This window comes from Bombus vancouverensis, chromosome 5 (genome assembly GCF_051014615.1).
Source record: "Bombus vancouverensis nearcticus chromosome 5, iyBomVanc1_principal, whole genome shotgun sequence".
NCBI lineage: Eukaryota > Metazoa > Arthropoda > Insecta > Hymenoptera > Apidae > Bombus > Bombus vancouverensis.
In genome coordinates, this window is record NC_134915.1 from 18,827,289 (window position 1) to 18,855,256 (window position 27,968).

The 27,968-nt window shown below is 38.2% G+C and overlaps 1 protein-coding gene across 1 annotated transcript in view; it reads right to left on the reverse strand.

Annotated features, from left to right (window-relative positions):
• Positions 1 to 27,968, reverse strand: part of LOC117158648 (tyrosine-protein kinase Dnt) — a 103,744-nt gene that overhangs the window by 21,028 nt on the left and 54,748 nt on the right. Inside the window, exons 3-4 of the mRNA XM_033337776.2 lie at positions 10,569 to 10,836; positions 1,774 to 1,948 (exon numbers count right to left, since the gene is read on the reverse strand). Coding sequence (XP_033193667.1) covers positions 1,774 to 1,948; positions 10,569 to 10,836 — 443 coding nt within the window. The remainder of the gene's footprint in view (positions 1 to 1,773; positions 1,949 to 10,568; positions 10,837 to 27,968) is intronic.

Consider the following 27,968-nt stretch of genomic DNA (forward strand, 5'->3'; position numbering starts at 1 on the left):
ACGTCTAACGTAAGAGAAGAGTCGAAATAATTTTTACAAGCTAGGCGAATCGGACGCGAAGAAAGAAAAATTGCGGTATAATGACTTCACGAACCCTTCGGAAGCTTTCATTCTAGACGGATGCGAAGCATTTCAGTCGATCGGTACAAATAAGAGGAAGCATTTTCCCATGATGCCAGACCGAGCTAGTTCGTTTCGTACATCTGCAAAAGAGACAAGTGGTTCGCACAGAGGGAAAGACGAGTGAAGCGGAAGCGAGACAGCAGGGGAAAAGGTGAGGAACAGGCGAAGATGGAGAGCGATTCCATCCCTCTGAATTCGCTGCTTACATTCTCTCCCGCAGGAGTCCTCTTTCGAACGGGGGCGTGTAGCCGTGCAATAAAATGTCGGCTGCCGTGGCAAGCGACCGACGTATCACCGGGGCTTATTGAAAGGATATTTCATGCGGACGAGTTCCTATCCAGCTTATCCCATGAATTTCCCGCGGGGGTGTAGAAATCTTTCTCTGCCCTTCTGTCTCTTCCCTACGGTGAACCGGGCCGAGAGACCAGCCCAACTCGGCAGTTGCCGTATCCAGCGGAAAATTCACGACAACCGGCAACGCGCGTCGACGACTTTTCACTCTCCGGTTGCTGGTGGGAAATGAGAATGCGCCCGGCGCGCGCGACGATACGTGAAAACCTGCCAACCGTGCGAATCTTACGAGCAGTCAGTGGCCTACGCGTCGCCGCGTTCCAACGTCCCGTTTGCCGCTGATTTTCATTTATTCGCTTGTGTCCGATTCTACTCGTGACATGATCGGATTACGTCGTTTAATAAGTGGCTTTTATCTTCGCGGGAAGATACGCTTATTCGTACGTTTACGACATTTTCAAATGCCAATCAGAATTTAAAGCACTACTGAAAATATCTATGTACCCTTCGTCTATACGAATATCGTAAGACGATCGCCTGTACTGCATTTTGCAGTACTGTTCCGATTTCCCGACAGTGGCACTACAAAATTTTCCTGTTTGCATTTAGAGCCTGCGTACTGCTCGCTTAAGACTACTAATTAAGAGGGACCGTAATACGTATATTTTAATCAGTTCTTTAACGTTTAATTCGTAGACAATAAATATTCATTAAGGAATAGCGATTTAGTTTAGTACAAAAAACTTTGTCTTATTTTTCACAGCGAATGATAAAACAGCGTTGTCGTAAAGTTTCTTACTTATGCACAAAAGTATCGATAATTTCATTTGCATCGTGACGATTTATTCGATGACAAACGCTTTAAATACGAATCTTAAAGGTTAGTTGTTAAAACATAAAACGGTGCAGGACACGCGTCTGTTTCATTATCAGCACATAGCTTACATTGCGTCAGAAATTTTAATGCTTACAAATTGAATTTTGACGCGAGTTTCCGATATACTTACTTTATTTAAATTTCATTTAAACGTCTAACTACAGAGATTAATATTAATTAGCCGCTTTAGTCTTATAATTAATCGACTTATTTTCGTTAAATTAACAATAAGTAATTAGAAAACGGGAAAGGAACGAGAGAAGAAATACTCGTAAACCTTTTTGGTATTCGTAGCTGTGAATTTGACGTAATGAAAGAAAGGAATTATTGAAATAGCGTCAAGATTCGCAACTCGCAAAGTGTATTTTTTGACCATTACTTTCGTCTAACCGAGTTAAAAATAAATTTCCTGGGTAATTCGAACGTGAAACCGGAATTCGTAGCAAAGTGATAACCGGCATATGGAAATTGTATCTACTTACTGAGATTCTTGAATGCGAGCCTTGCTGTTGCGAATGTACAAGGCGCTTGCTACGCTTCCAACGACTAATATCAAGGCGCACGCACATGTTGCGGCGATATAAAGAGCTCCAGCACCATTCACCAAAGGTCCTGGTTCCAAACGTACCGAATCGTTTCTGGGAGGTGCTTGCACTCCTGCAACAAAAATCCTAGTAGTTTCGTTTTCGTATCTTTGAGTAATCCGACTTATCGTTTCTATTATATCTAACTATGTATTTCGTGCTCCGTAATACACGAATTAAAGCGTGGAAATTACGTATGTACATCTCTGCAGATAAATATTACATTTGCTGAAAATGAGATAAATAACGAGTTGATAATATTTTTAGATACAACGTTAAAAATTTTAAGAATTATTATCTTCTCTAGAATTTTAAATTAAGATATATGTATATAAAATAAAGATAGATGGAGATTAAATATAGGTCCAAGAATTCATGTATTCGATATTATAATACAAATTGTAGCTTTATGATTTTAAATTTTGTTTTTTCGATCGAAGATTTTAAAGTCGAAATACTAACAATTTCGAATAAGACGCGACAAAAAGTTTTTCAATAACACATCTTCTATTATTAATATACATACATTATAAGCTCCATTCTATAGAAAGTTATTAGATTTCCATAAATTAATATTATCAAAAGCTCAAACATATATGATATATGCAATTTTTAACCTTGGTCAGAGGCGCCGCTTTTGTCGATCAACCGATTAAATTTATATACACATTATTAACGATAACCTATAGTCAAGGAAACACATCGCGCGACGTTGAAATCTCGTTAAAAAATTTGGCCATGCACTTTGACAGCGTAATAACAGAGAAACGCAGCCATTAACATAGATTCGTGAGCGATTTAACGAGCGGATTTTCCCGTACTGGCGTAAAATAATTGGTATTACATTCAGAAAATGTGTTCAAGCCGCGTTACACCGTAGACAATCCATTTTACCGATCGAACCACACTCTCCCTCCTCCCTGGCACGGTGCATTCCGTTGCAAGTAAGACAGGTGATTTTATCGAACAATCGTTGACACGCTGTTCGATCGTTCGTTCTACGTGTCACTACCGAACTACGAATCACTATCGAACAGCAGCATGGAGCAACCGTGGAATAGCGGATTAAGAGTGCAACTCGAACGCAAGGAAGAACATCTTTTTGAATCGGCCCTCCTCCTGTCCTAGTGGTTCACCACAAACTACGACGAGTTTTCTACAAAGCACAGTCGGTCATCCTTGGAACCTCGTCGTATTTCCTTTCACGTCTGTTTGCGCTTTCCACCCTGCATAACTCTTTACCGGTTGCCTCCTTTGAATCATTGCCATCTCGAGTGCTAAAAAATAGAGTCTTAGCATTTTCCTCCGGTCGTTTAAATTAAACGATTTAAATCGAATACGTGATTCGTGTCTTTTATGAAAATCTGTTTGTTTTATCGATTAGATTTGTATCTCGAAATTTACACCTCGAAATAAGAGACGTTCATATCGTTGCGATTTTGTTGGAAATTGATAAGCTTCTATTGCGTTTTCCACGCCCGGTATTCCTTTGATTTAAATTTCCGTTCCTTATCTTTCAGGATCTTTTCTGTTCCACAAACGGGATCGTAAAGGTAGGGTGAACTGTAATAAATTGCACCGGTGCTTCGCTTTGATTTCGAAACTATACTCTCATTCTTTGAAGACATTCTTCTGTTTGTTCGACGTTTTTAATGAAAACCCGAGCTCCGATTCCTTTAATAAAGGTAGAGTTATACAGGCCACAGCTTTGATTTTACCTTTGAATCAGATTTTTCGATGAAATAAGTAACCGAAAATTTGTAAGATCGCACGAGTAAATGCATGGTTCCAGCGTATCGTAGCAGGAAACGTACACAGAGTGTAAATAAAAAAGTTGGCGCTACTTGCAGGATCGATTCTAGATATCGAGACAACGATATCAAGATAAGAATATCAAGACGTAGTCGTTCGAGACATCTCAACATTTATATGAATAAATCGGATGACGAATTTTTCTCTATTTCACTTGTACTTGGTGTTTCTCATTCTGAAGCAAACGATACGGCAAAAAGATAGTTTGTAAGTTTGTAATTGATTTTCCTGTTAGCTACGAATTGATAAAACACTACGTTAATGGTTTCTTATTAACGGTTGTTTTCCACCGTACCTACTATATTGTTACATGTTTCCACTTCCTGGACTTGAATTCTTAGGAAGCTCCATTTACTTATTTAACGGTAAAAGTACATCGCTCTGCGTATTTATCTAGATATAAAATACACGAATAGGTACCCTTTAATACGTGGACATAAACCTTTGGAAACTACACGCTGGTAGTTGGCTTTGCAGCCACCCCGCTTGGTACGCTTTAGAAATTCATTAAGTTGATTTAGGTCATGAGTGTTATCACGCGTATTTTATACAACGATATAACTCGAGTTTTGAGCCAAGTACAATTTTAATCAACGTGTTCGAAATATCTTTAGCTGTGTTCAGTTTTACACTTAAAATATTTATATTAGTAATATAATTTATATTTTTATATATACCTTCCTAGCAATCTCTGGCATGTGTTAATTAAACGTTTAATTTTAAAAAATAACAAGTTTCGCTTTCGCAAGAACAATCACATGTATAGGTGTGTGATTTCGTGAACGATGTCAAAGATAAAGAAACTGACGTCGATAACGTAAACCACGCGACGTACAAGTAAACACTGCAAATACCAGAAAACATATGTAACGTCTATTTTGTTTAGAATAAAGTTGCGTCGAAATTATTTTCAATTTATTTTCTAAACGACATATTTTAAAAAATCATACTTTGACCTTTCACATACGCCATTACTACATAATTCATCATCTTCGACTCAACGAGAACGTACACACGCTTAATAAATTAACTTACCACTTTCATGCGATAAAACACGCTAACGTATAGCTAGAAAACATATCAATTAAACTTCTCCTTCTTCTTAAATATTATAAATACACTTCGTACATTAATTTAGTTGACTTTTGCAACTCATTCTCGATAACTTTGCTTCCGAAACATTCGCCCCTGTTCGCCGCGCACTTACACGCGCATGTTTTCATTCGATTAAACTACATCGTAATTTAAAACTGCAGTTTTTTCAAGAACGTATTCTCGCAAAGCGATGTAAAACTTTCTTAAGCATATTACCTGGAACCACGAGCAAGCAATTTCTCGATATTACAAGGATTTCTTACCGAAAGTACGAGCCGCTGAACAACGTAAATTCGTGTCCCGCTTTTAACGAATCGCATCCTTTTTATCCGCCTGCACTATCTCGTTTTGTTCCAGACAAAGTAGCGGGAAAAACAGGATTCGTGCCGTTGCCAGGATAAATAACGCAAAGCAGACAGACGAGCTTTACACGATAACGACGGAAACGTTCGCGAGACACTCGGACGAGGAAGAATTTTCTGAAGCGCGATGAGATGCGCGCAGGGACGAAGGGAAAGGAAGGAAGAACGAGAGGGGGCGAAGGGAAGGCCGGTGGAAAAAGTTAAATAAATCGCGCGGGCTCGTAGCTGCTTTTCCCGCTACGTCCAACTTCTTAGAGGAATCTTTTCTTATTTATTTGCAGGAACCGACATCTTTTTAAAATGTCCCCTCTTACATGGCACAATACTCACCGAAGCAGACCACGCGAAAAACTTTTTTAAGTAACTTTGGTTTTCATTCTTTCCGCCGCGCGATCGCAGTTGCAAGTCGCTTTCACGAGAGGTATTACACTTTTGTTGTTTCATCTTTTCGCTTCCCGCGAGGTTAATTGAATTGTTGATAAGTTTACCCGACCCTTAATTGTTCGTTTGCTTGTTCCGCCTAGTTAGCATACGCCGATTTAAATTATGGCATCGTTCGTGGAATTGCTATTTACCGTCGCAGCTAATAAAGAATATTTAACATCCCTTGGTATTGAGAATTTCCTGCTAAAAATCAATTGCGTCAGAAACACAATTTGCCTTTATTAAATCGACACTACAGGCTGCTCCAAGTTTTTCCAGCTAAACTTCATCGGTATATTCTACGATGAAACACGAGGCAAAAACGTCGTATAAATATAGGTAGTTTAAAACTACGTTAAAAAGCTGTAACAAAAATATCAAGTACAAAGGGAGTGGTAATGCATTTGTGGTTACTATGCCATGAAAAAAGAATAGATGCACGGTCAATGCGAGTACTACGCGTTAATAATCTGTTTCAAAACGTTTACCGTTCGTGCCAAAAGAAGACCTTTTTTCCAAAATTATCGATACATAAAAGCGTAAAATTGGGCAATATTGGAGATCGAAATTGTTCTCTATTAAGTATTTCAGATCTCACGATAGATCTATTTCTTATTTTTAACCAGACCGACACAGCTTACCATACTGACAGAGTTTACCTATTTGAAATACAACGTAAAAGGAAAAATATCATAAAGAAGAAGGAGAACATATGCGTTACTACCTATTTTTTCTTTCATCGGCTATATTTTCCATTAATCGTCGATTGTTTCTTTTCTCCGAAGCTTTTCTAACGCTTATTTGGTTGGAATAAGTCAGAAATGCACGGTTTCGATTGGCGCAAAAATAATTTCGACGGTTTAGACGATGGTTTAACACGTCCAAAGAAACCGCAGCGCTTGATTTTTAATTAAAAACGTCGAAGGAAGAGATTAACGGTCGGCAAAGCACAAAGGAATCAATTTGCTCGTGCTGCTCGCGGACGGCGTAGGATCGATTAAACTTAGTCTTGGTCGACGCACCGACAAGAAACTCACGGGTTTAAGAACAAGTGCAAAGTCGAGAAAGCGCGTTTAGAGGAAAAGAGGTGTATCTCGGTTAAATCCCAGTAGGCGATGCCATCCGACGCTATCAAACAAACCTTAACCGAGATTTACGAAGGTTCAGAATTAAGTCCCTGCGGGATTAATGGAATGACCCTCTTCGAACGGTGTTCTTCGGTGTTCTTTCGCTCAACCGCTCGGCGTCTGCTCTCTTGAAACAAATTTCATCGCAAATTGCGGCGTTTCCCGCGGAGTGAAAAATGCTTTCAATCTCACCGTGATGAGTAATTTAAAATCTAGTTACCATCCTCCGACAACTACCGTAAATACTACTACGTTCCTATTATAAACTTAAAAATTGGAGAATATTCAGTGATCGAAGACAGCGAAATATAAGATTTTACTCATTACATCATCGTATAATATCTGTCCTTGCAATTCGCGATTCAACTATTCTCCATGTTCGAGTAAATACAACGTAAATACAGCGCAGATCAAAAGATTGTATCGCGGATGACACGATTAGCTTTACCGTGAACGATAAAATTCGCTTCTTCTTTTTTCAGTAATGCTGTTCTTAGTACATGTAAGCGACTCGCTGGTGAGTATTTTTAAGGAGCCGGTTTCTCGAAGATCAAGTCCTATATATAACATTTCTGCGATGTTTGAAATACCATTGCTATAATATACACGTCGTACAATAACGATAATGAAATTTCTTTATAGAATAGAGCATAGGTAGTACTGTAGTGCTTTACTGTTTGATACTCCAGACTCTGTGGTATGGTTTCTCAAATCGACGTAGTAACGAGACATTGATGATTACTTAAAAAAGAGGTCAGATATTCGGTGTTCCGTCCGCTATATCGAGTAATTTCACTATGATTTTAAGGAGTAAAGATACGTTAAACCGATATACGTAGCGAGAATATTAGGTATGTTAATCTTTGATAAATTTAACGTTCTCGATCGTCAAATTTATACCATGACTACGTGTACATCGACGAGTACATTTAACGTTAATTTGTCGCGATGAAATTACGAAGAACATTTCGATTTATCGGCGGACATGACTTTGTTAATTTGTACTCCCCTGTCGTCCGATTATTGCATAACACATACACTGTTGCCCAGTGGTGAATTGAATAATTTTGTAACGTGATAAAATAATATTATAAAATCTACGTAACTTTATATCACTGAAATTGTTTTAGCTAATACGATTTACCGATATTGTTATCATAGAGATCAGCAGTAGCGCTTCCGTAGCGTGTATCGAGCGACGAATATAAAAAGTTTGCGTAGTTTTTAATGCAACTAAATAACCAAACAAAAAGATACGATCCTCTTATTTTCCTCTGGTCTTTTCGCTTCTTTCAGAAATTCATGTTGCTTATTCAATATCTTTAAATTTAAAAGTAGAAAGAACCTTCTTCGGCCACCCCATTCGATCCTCTACATCGCATCGCCTTCGCTTTGCCCCTGTGGATTACTGGATTCAGAGAAAAGTTCGCACAATATCGGCATTTAAATCGTTCGCTATACCGACATTTTTCTTTTCATTCAGCGCTTTTGCCTGATATTTGCTGCAAGACCGCTATCGAACGTTTTCAACCTTTCGGTGTATACATAGCTGGAATACGAGCACTCGAGGAGCCAACACGAGATTCGATTATTTTTGAGTGGTCTCCAAACGATTTCGGATCTTCGCAGGACCTCTTAGAAAGTAAAGAACCTCGCCCGTACGACCATGATGGACGGGGGCTACTACTAGAACGAAGAAGAAAACAAATTCTGGCGAGGAAGAAACCTCGGTCTACACGCGCGAGTACTACTACTCATCGGTCGACGAGTCTCGCCTCGCAGCGCTTGCTTATTTATTTCCCACCCTTCCTGCTGTCTTACTACCACCCCCTCATCACCCCCTCACCAACCTCTTTTACTCCACTTTTCTACGTGGTCGATCCTCTTGATCTTAGACAGCGAGATCCTTCCTCTCTTCTCTTTCATTAAATACACCGACTCCTGACGAGATTCAATTTTATTCGGTGGATTGCTTTTCGTTGTAGCCCCCTGCACCGGTAACCAGATCCGGATCAGCGTCTGTCAACTCGCTCTTTCTATCTTCTCCTTCGCGTTTCTCGTTTACCGCCTTATCTCGCTTCTCTCCTTTCCACACCTTCTTTTTCAACTCCCGCCGTTTCCCTTCTACCGCTTCGTTTCCTCGGTCTCCCGTTGACCCTCCCCTTTCGCGTTCGTCTCACTCGCTCGGCTGTAAACACGTATAGTTTCTATCAGCAGCGAAGTCCGATTCTATCCACCTGTCTGACGAAATGTTGCTACTACTTCGAGATCCCTGATATTCCATGTTCTTGTCGATTTCCGGACGGGGAATGGGATGTTTCCACGGCTGCTGCCGCGAGAATCACGTCTGTACATCATATCGTATCTTTTTTTCCACGGGAAACGTTTCGTTCGAAGAACTGAGCAGGCGAAGCACGAGATTTGGAGATCTCGTGTCTCCGGAAGCACTAGAATTGGATTTATAGCGAACTACTATCGCGAATATAAAAAAATAATTCGTATTTCGGACCTAATTGCTGCGAAATGCTTCTTTGTAAAATACAATTCTTCGCATTTTAATTACTTCCTCTTTTATTATCGACGAAGTGCATGCCGACTTTTAGGTAAATAACGAGTTACGTTAATCGAGCTTGGTTAAATGCTCGTAGACTGAAACTTTCGATATATTTAGTATATTTAATCAAGCCAGTTCGGTGTATTTCGGAAAGTATGTTCCTGCAAACTTTTTTACCGCTTGGCCAGCTCCGCTTCTCGTTGCCAAGCGGACAACGAGTAATTATCTGGCCAGTAATCGGTATCCAGTTGTTAACGTACAAAGGAGTAAACCGAGTTTTAACAGGTCGAATAGGATTAATAAAGTTACACGACAGGTTACCAGTGTAAAGCGGTATATGGCACACGCGCGATGTAATTAAACGAAATTAGCCAGGCCATCGGCGCGACCAAAGTTTAATCACTCGATTTTCACAGGGTGCAGGTATCACGGCGAGCGCGTTCGCATACACGAAATTCTGCTTTCAGAAATTATGCATCGGCGTTGTTGCCGATTGCGTGTTGCACAAAGGGGCATAAATCGTGCATAGAATTCGCGCCCGAAAGGGACTCGGAACGAATGCTCCACTCTCTCTGTTTTAATCGCGGATACGTCGAAATTGCGTTGCTTGTAACGAAGGTATTCAACGATCCCGGTGAACGTACTAATTAAATTTGCGATTGCGTAAGCCGACCAATTATCGACAGTTCGCCACGGTGTTAAAATACTTGTATGTAAATGCGTTGACACGGTTTACACGTTTCGTGCGTAACACACGCACGGCTAGACTTTTATCGGTGTGCCGCGAACGCGTTTTCGCGAAAGCCGGAGATTCTTCTCTATTAACTTGTATATTTACTTCCATTAACGTCGAGCTATTCGAAAAATAAGCAGAAGAATTTGGCAAATTCGAGCAATTTCTCTGTACCGAGTTATCCTTTTGTGCGCGAGTACGAGTAACGTTCTGTTCCTAAGTATTTCTACCACTTGCAAATTATTGCAAGTACGTAAAATACACGTACTTGGAGCGAAAGTGTTTGATCTAACGTGGGCCTCTGGCATCGTCTCAGCTAACCATACACAGTTGACAGGGTGCCGATAAAAGTAATACTTCGTATTAAATATCGTAGTAAGGTAAAACGGAACAAGTTGCGTTAGATTTTACGTATACGTGTCTTAATAACGCGCTAGAAATTTTCCTAGAGAGTGTATCTTTCGAATTTCATCAAAAAATATACCATATTGCTCCAACTTTGACGAAAATGAAATATTAACCAGTGGAAATAATACGAGATATACCGCATCATTTTGTAATTCCTGTAAATTAGTTCTGTCGCTTACCTTTCAAACAAATCTTGTTTCTCTTGAATACTAAAATGGTATCGTTGTATTTGGTACCAGGTGGGGCTGTGACGTTCAACCTCAAAGCCAAAGGAATTTGCGCACTCACGAGACCCGAGCACGGTAGCCTGATCCTAAAGACTTGCAGTGTGACTGGCACCTCTCCCCTAGCCGACACGTTCACTCTGGGAGGAAGCAGTGCCATCATTCCGGAAACACCGCCCGGAACACCGACTACGTCGTAATCCAATTCCATCGAGTACGGTAACTGTAAGTAAACACGGAAATGAAAACAGATCTTTATAAACGCACTGTATGGCATCTCGAGGCGTTGTAGTCGCGTTGTAGTCGCGCTGTATAAAATACTATCAGAAACAAATACGCACGATCGCGAGAAAAGATGAAATCGAATTGAATTGCACTCAGATTTACAATTTGTTGAGAATGAAACGGCTTTCGATCGAAAAAAATAGAACGTAGAAATGGCCAAACAAAAGCGGACGTCAAATCGAAGGCATTCCCGTTGTTCCTCGTTTTCATCGAGTACGGCGTTTACGCGAGCTGGCCGATTACGGATACCTAATAAAAATAGCTCGAAAATCGTATTTCATTAGGCATACCAACGTGGAAACTCTAGCACGAACTTTTAAAGCAACCTACGATTACAGACATGCGATATTTTACGTTTAATCTGCAATTCTTTCGTATCGTAAAGCAATTTGTAGCCTTTAATAATTCTCGAAATTGTTTCAAAGACACCCTAGATGTCCGATATGAAATAGGAGAAACAAAAATTTACAAGACATTATTTTATAATAATTTTTCCCTCTTTTCGGAACTAAATTGATAAAATATACTTTCATAACATTGCATATATAACACGATTAGGTGCTGTTATAAATAAAGTTTTATCAATTTTCACTTAACGATATCTATGTCTTCCATACGTCTACATTAATCAAATACACGTTCACGTGTATAATAAAAATGCCTTAGTAAGGACCCGTGCGTCGGCGTTGTAACGGCGAGAAACCCCCTTTCGGCTTGCATATCATTACACGCATGCAATATTTCACACTGGATCCATTCTTATTTTACCTTCATTTGTTGCATGCTTCTTATTTCATGCTCGAAAATTGACGTTGATGCAAACAACTCCATTCTCTTGTTGCTATTTCAAACTACCAAGTTATTCGTAAAATTCAATAAACTTCCAATGGAAAATCATCTTAGAATAATTCGCCGACGTGAAACGCGTATATGCCTTTCCTTTAGATCGCATATTATTTACTTAACGTTTGAGTAGTCCAATTACGATAATACTTGTTACAAGAACTCATTTCCCCTTATTATTTACACAAGAATTAATCTTTCTCCCGGAATGAAAAAATCTGATTTTAACGTTAAATCTCGTTATAATATATTCAACATAATAGTATTAAATAATATAGAATTTAATAATAAATTAAACAACGTAGGTTTAGAACAACTAAACGAATTGGCCTTCTTTATGTTTCAAATTTCTTTTTATTAAAAATTCGGGCATGTTATTAAGTGTTATTCATTAATTCCGCGAGATGTATTAAATTACAAAATTTTTTATAGCAAAAAAAACGAGCGGACTAACAATTTTTCACAGATAAAACAAGAGCTCGGTTTGAAAAATTCATCTATAAAGCAATTTATTTGTAACGGGGAAATATTAATCTTTTTTTCTCTTCAATTTATTTCGTTGTGTAACTACGCATATGTACATATTACCAAAGCTGATGTCTAGTCACGTTATTATTTTATATATATATATATAATATCGTTATTTAATTCCGTTTTAATTCTATATCTATATAGTTATAGTATTGTAACTTACAAGGGGTTATAAATATAATGTTACAGTTTTACGGTATTATAAAATATGTGAGTAGAAATAGATATGTAAATAATAATAAATAATATCTTTATATTATATCTTCCTCGATGGTAAAGTGTATTTTTTCATTAAATATCTGTTTCCTCGGTCAAAACTGGAATTTGATGTCATGGCTCGAGATTGGCGGAAGGATCGCGTAACCGTCTAGTCTCGTTCAACCATCGGTGATGCGAGCAGTACCACTGACGCGACGGGCGGAGATGGTGAACTTCACAAACAAAAGTTCCCGCCCCTTCTCTGATCTGTGCAACTTCCGAGCAAAAGGGGAAGAGTGGTGGGAACGAGTAGTGTGTTTAGGCACGCCACAAGTTTTACGAGGTGGCATAAATAATGTGGTTAGTGCTTCGTGATGCAATGTCAACGGAGGCGATTCCACCCTCTTCAACCCCTCGGGAGCCTCCTGTAATCGTCGTAATCGTCGCGCCGGGGGTTTGCGATGGCGTGACACCTGCCTATCGCATTCGTTCGGCTAAGATCTTGCCAATTCTTTCTCTATGTGCTTTTTCCTTTCTTTTTACTACTACTTGAACACATGCCCTGCGAACCATACACAGACAGTTGATTTGCAATTTGATTTGCATAAGCCACTTTGTACTTCTTCTTCGCCAAGCTTTCCGTCAGCCAAGAATTATTAACGCGCGTTAACCGAGGAACTTAATTATAAGCGAAGATAAGTCGGAATGAAATCTTTTATAGCCCGATCGTCTTCCATCTTTCGTTGTGAAAAAGTGGATTTATTATGTCTTTCCCGTATTTTCTTAATTCATTAATTGGTACTCTCTTACGATGTAAACGTGATTTCAAATATCCTATTTAATCGTACAATTACAATATTATTAATGATAAAATTGATTTCTAACGATTCGGGCATATGTAATACTAAATAACGATAAACTTGATATAGGGAAATATAAAGGAAATTCGTTGCTTATTATAAATGATTTATGAAAATATAGCAACTAGGTCGATTATTACGAGTCTAAATATGCACAAATGCGCCATTTGTCATATTTCTTGACTAGACGGATGCCACATACGGTAGCCAACGATAAGCACTAAAAGCTTGTATTTACGCGATTTTTACATCGGATAAAGTGCGAGGACGTTATTATAGTTAGGGAGAAATCTCTAATACATCATCGTAATTCATCCGTTTTATTTGACATAATGTTAAAAGATAATCTGTTAATATAACACGTATAAAAAGAGTCTCACACTGTATGTCGCATGGAGACCAATTTAATCGGAAGAATTAAAGGTTGAAATTTTATCGAATACTATGTGTATTATAAAGAGATTTCACGTTGGAAATATGTCTGTTTCTTACTCTCGTTCGAGTCGATGACGAACTCGAACGGGAGCCCTCTTGCCGAGGGCTGTGACATTTCTTTCTTTAGTGCTCCCCCCCCCTTTTCACATAATTATTATAAGGGTTGTGAATGATACGACATCGAGCCATTCGTCTCTATCCGGTGCTGACAGCCCTGCTGCTATCAACGTACTTAAATCATGACAACAACTGACTGGGAAGCTTTGGAAGAAAATACAAACCAAATCCTTGATTCGATTCTTCGCATTCTTCCGTCGAGTTTTATTCTTGTTAAAATTTTTAAACTCCTAAAATATTAAATATTTTAAAGGTACTCTTCAAGTATATTGCTTGAGAAATTCATCGTTGCTACTTTCAAACTAGACAGCGATGTAACATCATCTTATTTACCAAATTTTTATAGTTAAATGTTTATTTAATTCTATTAACCGAGGTTAACAAGCCACTCGATGGCCACTAGGCCAGGGAAATTAACCGTAACTCTGATAAACACGACCGTTCTGCCAGGACAATTGCATCCCTGGATAATCGAGGAAAAGCATCTTTACGTAATCCGCAGTAGCTCCTTTCATCCCTGTAATATGTTTTAATTACATGGTAATTAACGTTTATTACTGTACAATTACTTGATGTTGTTAATTACCAGAACGTTTGACGATCTATTACGTAAACGAAATACTTTGTACTCGATAAAGTTAGGTGACTTGTTCGCACAAAGTGAGAAAGAATAACCAAGTTCTCAAAATAATTAAAAATTTATCAACAGAAGAAGAGATTAATCTTTTTTCTGTTTTATCGAATAGTAGCTGCTTATTAATAATTCACAAAACGAATGGTTTCGTTCGATATTAATATTGGAAATTTCGCATATCTCATAATTATACCTGGTATTTTCCTCTTCGATACATGCTTATGAAATATTTACATATTTTATAATTTCCACGATATCACACTCTGATTGATTAATTTATACACGAATTAATTCTGTCTTAATATCGTTCTGTTTACTTGTTATTAATATTACACGAAATATTTATATTTTTCATACATTTAATACATTAATACTTAATACATTTAATATATTCAATATATTAAGTTATTATTTAATATATTATGCACAGCTTAATATATTATATTAGCAAACAAATCTTATTAAAATATAAGATATAAGATTTTAGTAAAAAGCAATACTGGCCTAACATACGAGAGATTATATTTAATTCCATAATAAATCAACGTTTTGTTTAGGATTCACGGCATACGTACATCGCTCTCAGCCAGCTTATAATTTGCGGATCAAATTGACTCGTCCATTCCATCTATCGAAGAAGGCGAGATAAGTTAATCTCACAAATGCTGCAGTAAAATTTCGTTGAGTCAGAGATTCGATGCAATGTCCAGGAATAGAGATCTTTATAGAGATGAGAACGATAGTCGATCAACCGAGTTCAGTTACGTTCGTTTGCTTGATATCCACTTCAGGATCCTCGTAATAACGTAAAAACGTTTACTTAGGAAATGTCTGCTTTCATTCAGGGCCTGTTAAACTCCGGCACGCAGATTTCGAATCAGCTACCACGAACACTTGAATCGCTTTCCAGCCACGCACACGGCTTCGCGTATACTCCATTGTGTACGGAACAAACCTCCGTTCGACGTGAATCCGTACACCGTACATTATAGGCATTGTTGGCGACGACGAAAAGGACGCCGTGTACGCTACACTATCCTGCCCCGTGACAACATCAACAAAACACATGGACCTCCTGATGGATGCGGACTTCTCCATTCGAATACTTCGAAATTGTTTTGGTGATTTTGTTATCGGTCACCGTTTGAACAAAAGAATACACGGTGCTTCGTGCGAGAATTCGAACGTTTACAGTGGTGTACAAAAGTACCTGGCCAGATAGATTTTACATTTTATATTTCAAAAGCAGTATCTAAAAGGATTTTACAGATAGGATAGAAGAGATAAAAAAATCGTCAAACATAGAGCGATGATCAAGCATACGAATAATACGAAATTTTTATTCGAGAATTTAGTTTCGAATAACATATATCTCGCTCGTTATATTTCCATTTAGATTTCATCTCCCTTTATCGTTTTCGTCTCTCCTCGTCATTTTGCACCGTCCGAATATTACATAATTGGCCGATTACAAATAATTTTACGTGATAAATTTAAAACTAACTGTGAGAAAAATTTCATCTGATAATAGATATAAGAGCATGGAACAACCGAAGGAAAATAGTATCCACAACAAATAAACATTGTTGCGTGGTTGTACATGATATCAGTTAAATTTCTTTGAAGTATCGTTCTTGAAATACACAATGAAAAATCTATCTGACCAAAAACTTTAGCTTAAACTTATCATTGCACGTATGCACCGTATCAATATGAAGATGTATAAAATATATTTGCCCCGTTGTTATATTTATTACACAACGCCCACAATCTCGCGGTATGTTTTCGCATTTTGGGCAGCGAAAAGGTGAAATATAACGGAAGGATGTTAAATTTGTGTCAAAACGATCGCTGAAACCAAAGTTTTAAAATGATATATAATTATTGGAGTAAAATCGATAATGAATCGAGAAAAGACGATGTAAAACAATTTTTTTTATAATCTATGCGTTTATTCCCTTCGATCTAAGGAAAAGCGTATTTCAAAAGAAAATGTAATACATAATTGTACCAGCGTTATACTTATGAAAAGTTTCATTCAAATATGATATAGGCAATAATACGCCACTACTTTAAGGATTACACGATCGTATTTATGTATAATGGATCGACATCAAAGATTTTAAACGAATCAAAGGTATTATCGACATTTTAAATCGAATTGCTGATTATTCGCGTCCTTTGTGCTATTCCGGTGAACGAAGCGAATTGGTTGATTCCGAGCGATGTATTTACGTGCGTGCCATGGAGTGTGGGTGATGAAAAGTGTGCAACCATGCAAAAACTGCGCTGATAAATGCGGCATGTAACGTGGGGAAAAAGATTACCGATGACTGCTGTTTTGATGATTAATCGGCACGCATGGTTTACAATCTGTATTTCAATATTTTCAGATAGACACCTATAATCAATTATATCACGTTTCGTGAACGTAATGTAATGCTTTGATGCAATTTAAAATAGAATAATTTATAACATAAAGCCATGAAAATCGAACATTCGATCGAGGTGTCATCGATATAACGTGGAAAACAATAAATATTTCTGTATACGTAGTACAAATACGTTAGGTTAAGACACTTTACGTAGGGTATCAAACATCTATTATCGTTTGTAGAACGTTGCGTGAAATACTGTATAAAATACTGAATAAAATACTATGAAATGAATAAAACTACGGAGTATTTGACTTGCCTTTAGTTATTCTTCGCACAAATCTTGTACATCGTGCATAACATATTTCCATATGTTCGAATACAGTTAGACTGGGCAGGATAGTACAGGCATTTCGTTTTTATTTCTGTTGTTTCCAACTTGCAGGAACTATTGTCATTGGAAGATAATTTTAAGGAACGGTGCTGGCCATCGAAGACCCTGACACGACGACAATTGGAAAGCGTGCAGCCAATCATCGATAACCTCCAGGGCGTAGAACGCGGTAAAATTCATAGCAACTGCATCCCGTTTTTCTCCTCGAGTACCCGACTCTTTTTCATCTTCGACAAAGGCCTGTACACGCGTGACCTCGATTCGGTCGTGCGCAATCAATTGTCAGATTCACCGAGAATAAGGTACATAAGAAAGAAAGTGGAACGCGATTCGTCACGTAGGAATCGATTCAGAGACAAGCGGCAGAAAAGCGAAGAGCCACAAGAACGAAAGGGAGAATGAATGAAACGCGGCGAAAGACCTTGCGAGGGGCATTTTGTTGTTTTTCCATCTGTTGGCGCAATAACGAAATTCCATTGTTCTTTCCTTGTTTCGGGCTCTCGAGGAGGACAAAGACAAGCGTTTACGCCTCGATTCGACTTTCCGTCTTTGCCGTTCGTCCATGTAGCCCGTGAACTTATCCGTCGTAGAGCAGAAATTAAATTGAACTCTTTGACAGAAAATGCGAAGAGAGAGAGAGAGAGAGAGAGAGAGAGAGAAAGGGAGAGAGAGAAAGAGAGAGAGAGACGTTGATAACCAGAGATACTTCTTGCGCGTCGAGAATTTTCAAATACAGATCAGACTTTGCTTCGAAGCTTCAGCGCATCCCTCGAAACTTCTCAAAGTAAGAAAACTTTTGGTTGTATTTGACGTTATGTGTCACTGTCTGCAGCTTGAAGAAAGAAATCGAAAAGCTATTTCGCGACATAATGACGAACGATCAAGCTTTTTAACGATTTAAATAATTTAAATATTTGATGATATCGTATAATGCACGGTTTTTCGAATCTATATTGCTGAAGTTGGAAGCGTGATACGTTAAGTGTAATACTAAATAATCGAAAGCTTAGGCATTCGTAAATATCTACATAATTAAAAGATGTATCTTTAGTTTGGTCAGAAATAAAAAGAATTTTCTTACACGAATACAACGACACGCTTGAAAAATACAGAATAGCCCGCTTCTTTCCAAGAAGAAGAGAATTCTATTTTCTTTTTAAGTAAGACGATTATTCTAGAGCATTTGGCAGAAAAAGGTATCGTTATGAAATTTAAAGTATTTCATGAGATGTTTAAATTGTTTACCAAAGATATTTGAATTTACATTTAGATACATCTCATTCGGCCAACTAATTATACATTTGAAACAAAATTTAATCTCTTGGCTTACCATCGAAATTAAATTATCGATTTTCACAAAGATCGAATTCACCAAACTAATTTTTTTCCTTAACACACTCGCTTGATCGCGATCCTTGCCCTTATAATGCTAAACGAACGTCGTTATAAGTATTTCCTAATTCGCCTTGACCGCGATTACTATGATTGACTTTCTGCATAGCGTATCGAATCAACTTCCACGACCATGGATCACTAACCTCGATATAAACGGTGCACAATTATTGGCCACGCAACTAACGTGATTAAAATTCCTTGGTAGAAAGTATGGAAATAAATCGCAAGATTATTCACATTAGATTACGTAGCAAATTACATCAGGTTTGAAAAAGGTATATTAAGTAGAAACTGTAACTCGGATTAATATTCGAGCACGAGCCTATTCGCGAACGTACCTACCCTATATACTTACTTATAACTGTACCACTCAATTAATTCTATTGTGCTATTTTAGAATATATTATATTTATATTATAATTAATACCTAACGTATTAAGAATACTAATAAGCGTAAATAAAGGTAAATAATGCTGAAATTTGACGTTGCAAAAATATGCATGCATTTTAATGTACCTGTTATGGTAATATTAATATTTTATGGTTTTATTTAAATATATATAGCAAAACGTCTAAGCGCATTGAATGCAACTTTTTAACGGTTTTCTGTAATACGTCCCTATTCTTCTATTACGTGCTCTTTCAATTCTATCGTTCTATAGTTCTTATGGGATAAAATATAAAAACGTTATGATCGACAATCTTATGAATTCTTCGGTGACTAAAGGGGAGGGTACCATATTTTAGATCGATTACATATGTAATAAACATTTTTAGTAGTATTTTGCAAACCAAGTGTCATTCTGTGACCCATAGGAATTAAAATGATACAACCAGTAATAAGTAATGATAATAATAATAATAGCGATAGTTTTAAAACTAAAATCAATAATAAATTTATACATGCTTTATGTCATCGTTCTGATCAAATTTAAAACTAACATATATCTGTATCTATATGAATAGCACATTTCGTTAAAATACTATCAACAAAAACTAATTCATCTGCACCTGCAGTCAAGATGCAATCTCGCCACATTACTCTTCCACTGCCGTATCTCATTGTCGGTTTCAAATTTTTAAATTGAAATTCTTCGTTGACTTTTCGCTACACCGCATCGTTCTTCATCCGTCTGATCCGAAGAGATTAAATTTACCTTCATCTGAAAATATTACATCGTTCCATCACGATTGGTTTTTAGAAATATATTCTTTAGCAAAATTCAGTCTTTTCTTACGTTATCTCTTTCATATACTGTGGGCCCTTGAGGCATAATACGTGATACAGGTAAACGAAGTTAGAGAGAGATTCTAAGTTTAAGACAAGAATAACAAAATTGCCTCAGACTTGCGAACAAAAAGTTTTATTTTCAAGGAAGTTGAAGAAATTGAAGGATTTCTCAAGTTATAAAAAAGTTATGCGAGTTAAATAAATAAATAAAATGTACGTTCACGAGATAAGTATTTTAACATATTAAAAGTCAACTAATTCGATAATATTATTACCAACGATCATATTATAGCGCAATAATCTCTCAAACAGCGAATATTAATGCGAGTCGTTACAAATATACTGCATTTATCAAGCGTGGCGTGGCGTGGCGTCGCGTGCACGGTACAGCATATCTTTTCTCGTTTGTGTCGTACCAACGGTTCTCTTGTCATCGTTCGGGTATTATTCGGAGACACGCGAATGCGTTTAAATCCTCCGCGATATCTCAATCACATACCTTAATGGTTTTACGTGTAACCCGATAGGCAGAGGATGAATTAGTCGTAAAAGGGATGCCACGTTTCCTTCCTTTCTCTCCTTTCTTCCTCTCTATCGGTTTATTTCGGTCAGACAACGTTTATACGCAAGCAACTCGGCGCCACTTTTAACAACACGATGAATTAATCATTAACCACCCTTCTCTGTAATGTACTTGAAGCCCGCCTCTCGGCCATCTCGCTTATCGGTGCATTCCACGTAAACAGGTTAAAAGCAGAAAAGAGCTTTCGCCACGCGACGCAGCCGATCGAGAAAATCGTTAATCACAGCAATCGACTCGGAACAAATGGTAGAACGTGAGAGATCACCGTTTCTCCTAACTCTAACAGCTTCTTAGATGATGACTTAAAAAGAAAAAGAGAACATTTGATTATCTTTCTAGAGTTCATTCTTCTAGTAAGAATAAGAGAAACGTTTCGACTGTTTATTAAAACAGTCTCTCTTTACTTTATTCCTTCATAAATTGTTTACGATAATATAAATTGTTTTTCTTTATAGGAATTTCAATACCAATAGATACACCTATATTTTTGTAACATTGAACTATAGTGTATATTTATGATATGGTATGACAATATCATACGAGAATAATTACAACATACCACTGTACGTTTACATTTAATATGTACCTAACTAAATGACGAATGAACGATTCAAGAAATATAACAAAGCAATATAAAATAAGTATACCTACACGGTTACTTTTTTATTTCGATAAAAGTCGACATCAATTTTGTCAACAACGACGATACGAACTATTATGAAAACAAAGAATCTGAAAAAATGATGGAATGATTTTAATAGTTCTACCGTTGAATCGAACATAACGTAAAAATCTCGATTTGTACTTGCGATATACTTCTTATGATAGATTCGTAAAACTTTCGTCTTCTTATTTCGAAGGTACAGGATGTAACTTTGATAAGTTAACGCGCAGATTCTGGTCAGTGTCAATTAAGAGGACAAGCGTTACTAATTGCAGACCGAAGAAACGTTCTCGACGATGTAGGGCAGTCGCGGTACGATTTAACGAGCGGTTTTAGCGACTTTAATTATTAGCTTGACTGTACTCCAGAGGGTCTTTTAGTTTATGCAAGCGTGACAGAATGCTGAAAAGAAGGAGAGAACGCGAGAGGAAGCGAGCGAGATAGACAAAGGCTGTTTGCACCCTCGGTGTTAACGCAATATGCTCGACTCCGTTGAAGATGGAAGCGTTTATACGAGAACGCTCTGCTTGCCTCTGTCTGCCTGCACTTTGTCTTGTAATCGTTTGGCCACGTTTGTTCCTATTCCCTTTGTTCCTTTTTTCTCGCCCCCCCCACCCTCCTCCTCCAACTTACCTTCTCCTGTTTTGTCTATTATTATCCGTGCTCTTCAATTTTCCCCTCTAAATCCCAATTTCCAACTTAATCTCTTAGACTTAATAGTGTCGAGTGGGTATTTAAATTATTCGATTATTTCCCATTTACGAACATTGTTTTTTAACCGCGGTTCTCATTAAAATTACGTCCGAAGTTTCTTCTGCATCCTCGTATCTATACTCTCTTTATTTCAATCTAATACAAAATATTTTCTTTTTCGCTTCTTTCATCTTTTTGTCGTATTTCCCTCTTTTTACATTGTCTTCTCCCAGCGATAGAATCTTTTATCCTATGTTTCTACGTTTGTTCATTCGTCTAAAGAGCTTTCGCGTTAAATTCCCAAAAAAGGAAGATCCGCGAGAAAAAATTGTTTTTCAACCATTCTGTCGACGTCATAGTATCTAATCGCTCGTATCTTATATTTTTATCGCTTCATCGTATCGAGCTGAATTTTCTCGCGTGATCTCCATTTTCTGGCGTTTCATTCTAATACACCAGCGCGAATCTCATTCGTCTCCTGTCGGAATCATCGACGATCTCCCAGACAGTCGCGAAACTATCGAGTGTCTGGCAAACATGGAAACAGAACAGATTCAGTTCGCGATAGCAATAAAGTGTCAAGCTTACGGAGTACCGTTTGGACCGTTTCGAATTCGCGTGTCTGCAGGGCTGAAAACTTTCACCCTCCGGCATTGTCCTGCCAGGATTCTCGGTGTCCCTCGGAAAACTGTCAAGCCGATTGCGTCGGCTACGTGATGAGGCGTTCACTCGGTCGGAAGACGATAATATGCACGAAAGGAAAGCAAGTTAAAAGGATGAAACTTGCTGCTGCCAGTGAAAGTTTTTTTTTAAAATAGAACGACTACGGAGTCACTTGTTTGTGTTACTTATTGACGATCTCATTGTAATTTTTCATATTTTTATTCATTACCACGTTTACTATTGGCAAAAATTTCATTTCATCGCTTGCCTTATCGCATCGAAATGGGACAGCGTAAAGATTTTAGCATCAACAGAGAAGAAACGTAGTTAGGAGCTTTAGGACAATGACGATAAAGCTAAAACTACGATCTCGTTGTTCGTTAACTTTATCAAATGTGGTACGAAACACGGAGAACGTTTGCGTCGAGAAAAATATCATCGCTGTTTATTCTTTCACCGCTGTTTCCTCGTATAACTGTTTTATACTCCTCTTTTCTTCCTCGTCGATTCATATCTGTTTCACCGTGCTATTGCGCGGCATTGTGTGCACGGTTTGCCGGATTCGTCTCCGCTGGAAAACAAAAAAACAAGAAGAAAGGAAGACGACGGCGTTGGCCACAGTAATGGAAATCTGAACCGCAAAGAGAAATTAATTTCTTCGACGGTCAAAGGTCGATGAATCGTCTCCGAACGGAACGTTCATCAATAGCGTTTCAAATAAATTACATTTTCTGAAGTACGAAAGAGCCACGACTGTTGCCTCTTTACCATCGACGAGATCATCGAATAACGACGAGTAACGAATTCTGCATTCCATACATCTTATATAATCTATATAATACAGTAAAACGGCGAGAAAAAATCGTAGATCAAGTTCTGAGCGGTTGTCGTACAGGGGAGATTTTCCTTCGCAAGATCATCTTAAAACAAATTCGGTAAAAAGCTTTTTTAACTTTGTACGATCGTTTGAATTTGTAAAATCTTGGAAAAGGAAAAGTCTTTTCACTTGGCCGTTCGTTACACGATGTAACAATGTCGCCGGAAGAAAAAAACGATCAGAGCATTATGAAAGAGGGAGCTTCGAGCTTTAACACGAGCGCGGATAGATCGTCGTAAGACCTTTTTTCACGAAGTTATATTAATTTAAATACGTTTAAACGCATTACATTCATCGCAACGATAATAAGGATTTAATTACCAAGTCAGAGTTGTACCCGTGACTGTAACTAAATACAAAAAATTTTTACACTTGTTAATATATCCCCGAAAAAGCTTCCATTTATTCGAAATATATTCATACATATTCAATTACTAGAGTAACGAATGCAAAATTACGCGTCAAATAAAATAAAGGTGTATTAAAATAGGAAGAAAATCAGAATCGGACGAGCTATTTCTCAGTCAATGTGCGTTCACAAAATACATGTTTGCTTTTCATTTAAAGCTAAATTTATCCTACAAGTAAAATCGTAGAAACGTGTTTTTTTTAATCGCCCGTTATAAACTTTCATAAGCTTCTACGTATCTTATAAAGCAAGGATCAGAAAGATGTAAGAGATCGAATGGACAACTTTTTGCGACGTTGACCTTGCGTCTCACTGGTCGGTGGAAATCACGCGAGATTAATTCCATTAAAACTAAATTCGATTAATAACGCCCGTAGCGTATAAACTGCAACGTGAGGGTAATACAGCTTTCTCAGGTCAACGACAGGTTGTCCCTTAATGCGAAAACATTGTTTCCCTTCGGTGCTACAAACCGGGCGAAACTCGAGACCGAAGGAAGAAGTCAGGTCGAGGATTGCGAAGAGCAACTCCCAGAGGAGGTTTGTGTAACGTCTAGCTCGCTTAAGAGACCAACGACTTAATGATATTGCAACTAACCTTTTAATACAGCTTGATGCTTATTATGAAATAAAATCGAAGCCACTGACGAAGTACGAACATCGTCTCGAAGCAGCTGATAAACCACGGTAATGTAAAATATAAATGAAAACTGATACGACACAAACTGCTCAACGTCAACTGCTGTCGAATCGAAAGACTTTCGAACAAATTGGTGATAAACCAAAAATAAGGTTGCGCACGCGTAACATAAATTTTACTTAACGCGATCGGTATTACAAATATCTAGCATCTCGTATAAAATCTGGCGTAACGAAGAAAATGCTTTCGATGGTAAGAGAGTGTGGTATCCGATTGGAATGAAAGGGCAAATGTCAAGGCTAAGAAATTTCATGTACAGGTACGCTTCGGTAGGATCGTTTATCGTCGCATTCGTAACACGGCAGTTGGGAATTACCGAAGTCCTGATGAAGGGCGCCAGGGGGTGGAGTGCGAGAGGGGGTCGAGGGTACGTAGGGCAATTTTCGCGTAATTCGACGGGGCGTGATCGTCATAGCAACTCCCGATACCCCCGTCCACCCTCTTTGGAAGCCGGAGCCTGTTCAAACAAGCCTCAAACTCCATACCCCAGGTCGTATCTAGCCTCAACCCCTCTCTGTTTCACTCTGTTACTTGTGCTATCTATCTGCCGAGTCTCCTTTCACGTTCCGCCTCGATTCTCTTCCTCTCCCTCCTGTTATTTGTCAGTTTCGCTTCCCCTAACTATCCTCCTCTCTCTTTAGACGATTCCACCACGGATCTGGATACGTCGTTCGCGGAAGTTGCAACAACTCAGATTTCCTCCGCGCCGTGACATCAACGGCTCAATCGTTTCATTGTAATTACACGCTCGTTAGCGGGCCGAGCACCGCGCCACTTGTTTTCCACGATTTTCACCGACAATGAGATACGCAGTTCTCAGACAGCGTATTTTGTATGCCGCGCTAAAATTTTTGCGGTATTAAAGTAACTGTATCCGCGTACGTGTAACAGAGATCCGATAAATACCGGTAGCCTAAACAGTGCCTCGTCGATTTCTTCTTATTAAATATATGCGAATAAATGAGATACGCCAACAAAACGTGATAAAAATGAAATAACAAAATTATAAATATCATTTTAAAGTAACAGGGCTGTTTAATACGAAGATTTTGTCAACTTGTACAGCTGATAATCGAATCGAATAACCTAAGTTTATTCTACATTTTCACGCTTTTCTAATATAAAAAGCAAATTATCGTATTATAGAATATCTAATATTCTTCTTATGTACACATTTTGCAATGTATTATGTACACATGAGCAAACTGAATTTTCATAAAGCTCTTTGCGTTTCTTAAATCGCGTCACCATATAATTTTTAGCTTATATTATTGCGATTAAGTATATCGTACATAGACGATCTTTATATTTGTCAATGAATAAGTAACGCGTGCACTCGTAATCGTTATAACAGCAGTACGCACGAGAGAGATATTACCATGGAGGAACCATTCTGATAAAGTAGAAAAAAAGATATATTATCCGAAGACACATTTCTCAGTAAAATTATCCAGGTTAATTGGAGAAGACCAAGAGCGTGCAAATCCTTTAAAATACTATGTGCGAATGCAAATTCGTGGAAAGCTTTTAGATCTTCATTTTACGCTCTGAGTTACGAGTTCTAAAATCCCAGGAAGAGTTTTTTTTCCTACGTATCGTTAATTACGAAAGCTATCTTCTTTGCTGTAATTTGAACTCGTTTGTCTATGTCTTGTTCGCGGGCGAAAATACATAATTTCGCTTGGGTAATAAATCGAAGACGGTCTATTTGCATACATTTTCAATCGATTGTAATTATACGGACTGGATTTTATACGCTAAAGCAGGAGGGCTCCGTAACGAAACTCTCTGCATAATTCAGAAATTTCCCCCATTTCACTACTACTAATTCGTATCCCTTTATAGCCAATTACTTGAAAATTATGAGGATAAGATACGCCAAGAGTCGAAGGTCTTTTCTTTTGCGTCTAATAATAGTCTCTTACCGTCTCATTTAAATGTTTTAGTCGGTTAAACATACTTTATTTTTAGTATAAAACGCACCTTTGTGTCTTTCAATATTGGCGGTTTCTTTGAATTATACCACTACTTTTTCAAAATTATGAATATTAGCCAATCCATTAGCCAATGATAATACAGAGTTATTCGAATACTGTACAAAATGAAAGTTGTACAAATTGAAAGTCTGTAACATAAAATACATAAAATACAAATATCAAAGGACGACTATTTTCTTACATAATCGAATGAATTTAACCGTCATTGATAAATTTTATACACTGCAAATTCGTTGCGGGGGCATTAACCGATGAATCGATACTTGAAAATCTTTAAATCCCAACCTACTTTTCTTCAATTTTTTGATACATCAACGAACACCGTTGTTTCATCTCGAGATACGTTACTTTCATTAACATCGATCAATCTATTTCGGACAGCGATCGTTCATCACCGATCGCTCAAAAATCATGATCGATGCTTTCGCCGTGCAATACCAGATAACCTTTTAGCGCGTTCCAGATGAAACAACAACACTGCATTTGTAATAGCCGTATCTCTCTCTGCAAGCAACTTTCTTCTCCCCTTTGATTTTAATTAACCGTCTTACTTACTAAACTATCTCACGCTGTGTATCGGAACTCCTTTTTCCAAGCGAAGAGAAACTACTCGCTACCTCGTTTCGTTGCCTTTCCTCTCTTTAACCTGTCCGTAGCGGTGTGAATTATCGAAACATTTCCGGGGAACCCGAATGCGACTGCAACCAAGGAAGCCGGGAGAAAGAATACGGAATAAGGAAAATCGGGGTGAAAAGCGAGACGGAGCTAGGGATCTTAGGTGCTACGGAAGACGTAGGTCTCACAAGCTAGAACGAGAGATAAAATATGAACGAGTTACTCGTCTGGTATTGCGAACCCGCGCTTAATTATAAAACCGATAAATTCATCCTGTGGGACACGGGAAAGACGCGTGGAATCCCGGACGGTTGATAAACGAGCCCTTGAACCCGACTTTCCAGCTTCTGTAGCTATCCGACCACCTTGCGCGTAGTTTCGCGTCGCTCACGCGGGCCGCTTAAGTAAGCCAGCTTCCCTTCTTCACGTTCGGTACCTCGAAAACCGAGGATCCGCCCTGTATTTCCGTAACTGCGAGACACGCCGCACACGCCGCACACGCCGCACACGCCGCACACGCCGCACACGCCTCGGCCAACTCGCACCATTCGATGCCTCGAACCAAGGCGGCTACGTAATTAGATCCTAGCCTCGTGCAACTATCTGCACGTAATTACATTTATGACGCGCGAACATGTGAATATCGATGATTGAGATGTCCTTGCTTATCGCCACTCTCGATCGTCCACATCACGAAACGTGCGGCTATCACTCCATGCGTTACCGTTCTGTTGTTATTGACCCGCCAATTCGTTGCTTATACCGCGGCTTCGATCACGCGGAAGCCAGGAATATCCGATACGTTTGTCTCTTTACGTACGTTAAATCTTAAATATCTTTTACGTTAATATTTTTGT